Raw genomic sequence first — 6,120 nt, forward strand, 5'->3', positions numbered from 1 at the left:
TCTATTCGTGTGAGATTTGAACAATTTGATGTTGTAATAATTATTTGAATTTGAACATTTCTTGTAATGAAGACTATTGTTGTCTTGTGACTTGCTTTTTAGACCATTTGTATATTCGCACGTTGAATTTATATTAAGATTTCATCCAGTTGATATCATTGAAATGTGTAATTTGTTTGATGATATGCAAATTTTACAGCCTGTTTGCGGGATTTGTTTCGCCGGAGCACTCGCCGCACATTAAAAATGATTTACGGACGCCCTTATACGCGTTTTGCGGGCTGCCCGGTTGCAGGATGTGCTAGAGATGCTCTAGCTCCAAGCAACAAAATCTGGCATATCATTCGAGAGTGCCTTTCATACTGATGTCCGTGCCTACTGATTTCTCTCCGGTCCCTTGGACTTGTAACCTCTAGCATTTTTCTTTGTAACACCAGGCCTCCATGAGTGGAGGACAAGCGGCGGGCTGGCGCGAAAGCTTGTAGATGTTAAAGCAGGAGCAAGGGGGCAATAGAAGAACATTGCTCGCTAGAGGGCATTCACCGAATAGAATGCTCTTCGAAACACAGGAAAGAAGAAAATTGTATTGATTGAAATGTCCACTTCCCGTAATATAATAGCGTTTTTGAAACTATATGGGATGGAGGGAGTATTTTTCAGTTCTACAACAAACCATCTCATTTGCTTCAGTGACACTAGATTTCTTCATATAGATGTGCAGTGCAAGTATTGGCAGGTATTGGAAGAGTGTTGAATGCAAGACACAAAAGAACTTTTCCACGAGAATCCTTCAAAACTCGTGTAAATTCCTTCGTCCCAAATGTCTCAGTACTCCCCAGTACTATTGCCTCTGTCAAGAAAACACTCGTCTACTTCTGTATCCTGGACGGATCAGAATGCTCATACCCTAACAGGGCTCATCTACAAACAAGATGGATCTGATCGAGCGTCACTCGCATCCCAAATCGAGATAAACGAAACATCGACTCACGACAACCACTGTGGAAATAAAGTTACACATTTTGTCTACTTGGCAGCTGACATCGGAGCGGGGCCCAGAAAGCTCCAATGTGCAGTTGCACCAACGTGAGAACATCCCGAAAGTGGCATATAATACATCTCTTCTATCCTCTCTAAATATTATTACAGTCAAGTTTGACAATCACACTAAATCATCTAAGACAACTTAGAGGAACAATCAATTAAAGCCTTGTAAATCTCCACGTGTGCTTATTACCCGCATACTGGTGTAGCATGTCAACGATAAACTAGTTTGTTTCTGATAACTTAAAGATCCTCATTCAGCGTGCAATCTAGCATTGCACAACATCATTACTCGGCAGCTACCTCTTCTGGTGCCAATAAAATAGCCGCCAGTTGATGCAAATGTCATGGCACACCTCTGGCTGGCTTCAGCGCAACATGCCAGCACCACGTAGCTGGCATACGCCAAAACTGGAAGAATAGAAATAGCTGTGACATGCTATTATAGGTAAGCACCAGATTTGGGCGTTGAAGAGGCGTCGCAACTTGGCTCAACAGGTTCTTCTCTAGCACTCAATTGGGTATAGCCAACCCCACAATCAAGCCAGAAGGTTCAAAGAAGAATTATGGCTGGGCTGACCATGTCTTGTCCTTCAGGAGGAAACAATACATCATAAGTACATCCAGAATTATCTTAGTTAAATATGTTTTGCTATGCAAACTTTTCAAACATGCCCGAATCAACTATTGTATCAGAAAGTACAATTTTACGAATTGTTTGAAAATTTCTGTTTAACTCAAAAGATCAGGCAATGTAACTGAATATAATCTTCAGAAGCACTCATCCAAGATGAAAAGCCCTGCTGCAGTATATCAAATCTTGACTCTATGGCTCGGTAACTCAATTCTCGAAACGAGGAAAACATATAAAGAAAGATAGCGTCACATAAATCATACCGAGAAAAATATTCTGATTATTGGTAACATAATTCTGGCAAACTCATGTATTTGAAGAAATAAACACTTTTCTTTTTGCCAAGATGCCCAAATCAACTTCAAATGAAAGGATCATAAAAATGTTCAAGAAATACATGCTCCAAGCAAATCACAAAGCTAACCAGAATAATATCCAGCCAAAGAGGATACCAGGATCAGGATGGGGTGATATGCCGGCGAACAAGAAAGTTGGCTAAGAAACAACCCAAGATTTACATGTTTGGAACTTCAGGTTATATTTGATAGTTTACTATTAGATAATATATATACAGATCAGGAGCAATTTAACGTTTTAAGCAATATAAATTCAACTTAAAACTATTATCTCAAATCCATTTTGAAGAGATTGATTTTGCCAACTGGAAGTTGAGTTTGCGATTATTTGAATTATTATAAGTTGGCATTGGGATTGTAGTTACTTGAACAAATAAAGAATGGGAATACCTAGAATTCACAAACTCACTTGCCAGCTGTTGTTTGGAATTAAAGCATAGTGTTCTCTCATGTTTCTTCTGACCCAAAGTGAAGCCGAATAAATTCCATAGTATAACTTAACTGCATTAGGTGGCATGGGATTCTTCATTATTAGCCTCTATTTATCAGAAAGACAAGTTTTTTTTGATACAAGAAAAGCAAATAAAAATGACATCTACTACATGACAAGAAAAAAAAATTATCTCCACATTCTGCGGGCTAGAGCTATATTACCTTGGAAATTTTTTAGGAAGCGATCTCGTCCTTTCATAACCAACTTTGGAAACATTCTTTGCATCATCATCTGACACCTGTTCAGCATTGCTGTCACTCTCCTCTTCTTCTTCTCGCCTCTGCTTTGCTTGTTGTCTTGATTCAGGCTTCCAGGATGCCTTGGCAAGTGACTTGCCAAGCAAAACAGCAATATTTGTTGCCATTTCCTCAGCTTTCTGCACATGAGGAAAGTTATCTTCCTCAAAATGGTGTGACAGCCACAAATACATCGACAGGACCTGGTGCTTCGTCTCAAGATCCAGCAGTTCAGTGTCATTCCTTGCCGAACCCTTCGGCATTCCCATCGCAATGCTAACACGACGGCTCTGGCTATAATGAGTAGCAAATCTCAAAAGATGGTACATGGCTTTTGGATCCCTTATATTAACTGGCGCGAAACAAAAATTGTAGCGATCCTTGAGGGAGAGACCCTGGACCCTCTCGAGCATATTAGCAACCTTCTTGATACTATCCTGCTGGCACATGAAGTATGTCTTGTCGATGCGGCAATTGTCACGGAACTTATCCAACAAGTCAGAGAAAGTGAGGTTGGGGAACTGACTGGCAAACATTTCCACTTGTTCGAAGCAAGGAAAAAGACCAATTTTTTGTGCCTCCTCAAACGGCTGTTGCAGGCACTGAATTAAATAATCCAAATCATCCAACAAGAAAGTGGTTGTGAGTCCATCTGGATAAACACTTCCCCTCCGACCAGCACGCCCAGCTATCTGCTTTACCTGTGAAGCAGCAACAGGTACCATCTTGTCCCCGTTGTACTTGGACAAGCTATAGAACACAACCCTCCTAATGTTAAGGTTCAGACCCATACCAACCGCATCACTCGCTACAAGAACATCATACTCATTATCCTGTTCGTTGAACAATGTTGCTTGCTGGCGCCTTGTCTCCGGTGGCAAAGCTCCATATATGACGCAACACTTGTGCTTCGTAAACTTCTCAATTGCCAGCTTCACCTCAAATATCTCTCTGCGTGAGAACGCAACAACGCAATCACCAGAGCGAACATTCTTGAGGTCTCCAAGTAGCGACTTGGCCTCGACAACAAGTGGCTTGAACCGCTCATACTGATGCACCTCCAAATCATCTCCAGTATCTGCGCAGACCTTACGAACAATCTTGAGCACACTAGGGTCACCACAGAGATGTATCTCATCTGCCTTGATCCCAAGAACAGCACGTGACCACGCATAGCCCCTGACAGGGTCAGCCATCATCTGTATCTCATCAACCACGGCGACTTCGTAGAGCTCCTCCGTGGACAGCATCTCAATAGTGCAAGCAACATGGTTGGAGAAGGGAACTTCCTTTATCTCCTGGCCAGTGCGGAGGGTGCAGTAGACACCGAGTGCATTGACCTTGTCGAATACCTCCATGGCGAGGAGCCGGAGCGGGCTGCAGTACACACCGGACTTGGCGGCGCTGAAGCGTGCGAGTGCGTTGTGCGTCTTGCCGCTGTTGGTGGGCCCGCAATGGTACACCACCCGCCGGCGCATGGCCCGGGCGAAGGGGTACCAGGTGTGCGGCGCCGTGAGGTCGGCCGCAGCCATGACGGACTTGTTCTGCCTCAACTGATCCGCATGGTAGTTGAGACAGTACTCGGCGAAGGCCGGGAGGAGGAGGGCGTGCGCGTCCTCGCCCGGGAGAGAAAGGAGCCGCTCGGCGGATTCTTGGGAGAGGCGCGAAGGGATGAAGTGGCGGAAGTGCCGAGCGTACGTGGGAAACTCTGAGGAGGGGATGTAGAGCGCGAGGACCTGGTCGGCAATGGCGGGATCCTTGGCGAAGCGGCGGGTGAGGGCCACCACGTCGTCCCACGTGGCCTTCGGGAGGCGCGACGAGCCCGTCGCAGGCTCGGTGGTGGAGAGCTCGCGCCATAGCTGCTTCGGGTCCAGCGGCGGCAGCTTCCGATCAGGGTCAGCGGGTGCGTCAGACGAAAGGAAGCGATGTTGGGATGGGAGCCATGGGGATGGAGATTGGGGGGCAGGGCGGTGGAGGTGGGAGAAGGTGGGGAGGAGAAGGCGGCGGTACGGCGATGAGGTGGTGCGGCGGATAAGCGAGGCGGCGATGGCGGCGGCCATGGGTCCGTTTGGGTTACGAGACGGCGGCCGCCGGCGGCATGGGGTGGAAGAGGGGAAGAGGGGAGGCGGCGCGCGACAGGCGGGCGGCCCCGATCAGGATCCTGGGCCAAAGTGGGCTCGGAGCGGACGGCGGGGAGATAGGTGGGCTTCAAACGAACCACGTCGCGGGGCGCTGACTGCGTGGAGAATGTGATGATTGATTTTACCCTAAAATAACTTGCTCAAAAAGAAAGCATCTACCGGTCTACCCTAAAAAAACGAATCTACTGATTATAGCAAGACATCTAAAAATTTCAAAAATGAATAAATCATGATATCCAAAAGTAAAACAATTTTAGGTACCACCACCAACAACAACAAAGTCTTTAATCTCAAATAAGTTAGGATAGGTTAGAGGTGAAACTCATAAGATCTCGCAACCAACTCATGGATCTGACACATGGATAGCAAGCTTCCACGCACCCCTGTCCATAGCTAGCTCTTTGGTGGTACTCCAATCCTTCAGGTCTCTTTTAACGGACTCCTCCCATGTCAAATTCGGTTTACCCCTCCCTCTCTTGACATTCTCCGCACGCTTTAGCCATCCGCTATGCACTGAACCTTCTGGAGGCCTGCGCTGAATATGCTCAAACCATCTCAGACGATGTTGGACAAGCTTCTTTTCAATTGGTGCTACCCCAACTCTATCTCGTATATCATCATTCCGGGCTCTCGATCCTTCCTCGTGTGGCCACACATTCATCTCAACATACACATCTCCGCCAGGCCTAACTATTGAACATGTCGCCTTTTAGTCAGCCAACACTCAGCGCCATACAACATTACGTGTCGAACCACCGTCTTGTAGAACTTGCCTTTTAGCTTTTGTGACACTCTCTTGTCACAAAGAATGCCAGAAGCTTGGCGCCACTTCATCCATCCGGCTTTGATTCGATGGTTCACATCTTCATCAATACCCCCATCCTCCTGCAGCATTGACCCCAAATACCGAAAGGTGTCCTTTTGAGGCACCACCTAGCCATCAAGGCTAACCTCCTCTTCCTCCTCACACCTAGCAGTACTGAAACCGCACAACATGTACTCGGTTTTAGTTCTACTAAGTCTAAACCCTTTCGATTCCAAGGTTTGTCTCCATAACTCTAACTTCCTATTTACCCCCGTTCGATTATCGTCAACTAGCACCACATCATCCGCAAAGAGCGTACACCATGGGATATCTCCTTGTATATCCCTTGTGACCTCATCCATCACCAATGCAAAAAGATAAGGGCTCAAAGCTGACCCCTGATGCAGTCCT

At 46.2% G+C, this 6,120-nt stretch overlaps 1 protein-coding gene across 3 annotated transcripts; it reads right to left on the bottom strand.

Annotated features, from left to right (window-relative positions):
• Positions 1-963: 963 nt before the first annotated feature.
• On the bottom strand, positions 964-4,929 carry LOC119364494 (ATP-dependent RNA helicase SUV3L, mitochondrial-like). Of its 3 annotated transcripts, none has more exons than XR_005174953.1 (3): positions 2,689-4,929; positions 2,444-2,535; positions 964-1,635 (listed from the first exon to the last, which is right to left on the bottom strand). XR_005174953.1 is itself a non-coding variant. In XM_037629972.1 (2 exons), exons 1-2 carry the CDS (start codon positions 4,821-4,823, stop codon positions 1,584-1,586), a joined length of 2,187 nt encoding a protein of 728 aa, XP_037485869.1. In that variant the 5' UTR covers positions 4,824-4,929; the 3' UTR covers positions 964-1,583. The 3 variants fall into 3 exon arrangements, 1 of the variants encoding a protein (XP_037485869.1); XR_005174952.1 differs by having other exon boundaries at positions 2,425-2,535; XM_037629972.1 differs by lacking the exon at positions 2,444-2,535.
• Between the last annotated feature and the right edge of the window lie 1,191 nt (positions 4,930-6,120).

Source organism: Triticum dicoccoides, chromosome 2B (genome assembly GCF_002162155.2).
Source record: "Triticum dicoccoides isolate Atlit2015 ecotype Zavitan chromosome 2B, WEW_v2.0, whole genome shotgun sequence".
NCBI lineage: Eukaryota > Viridiplantae > Streptophyta > Magnoliopsida > Poales > Poaceae > Triticum > Triticum dicoccoides.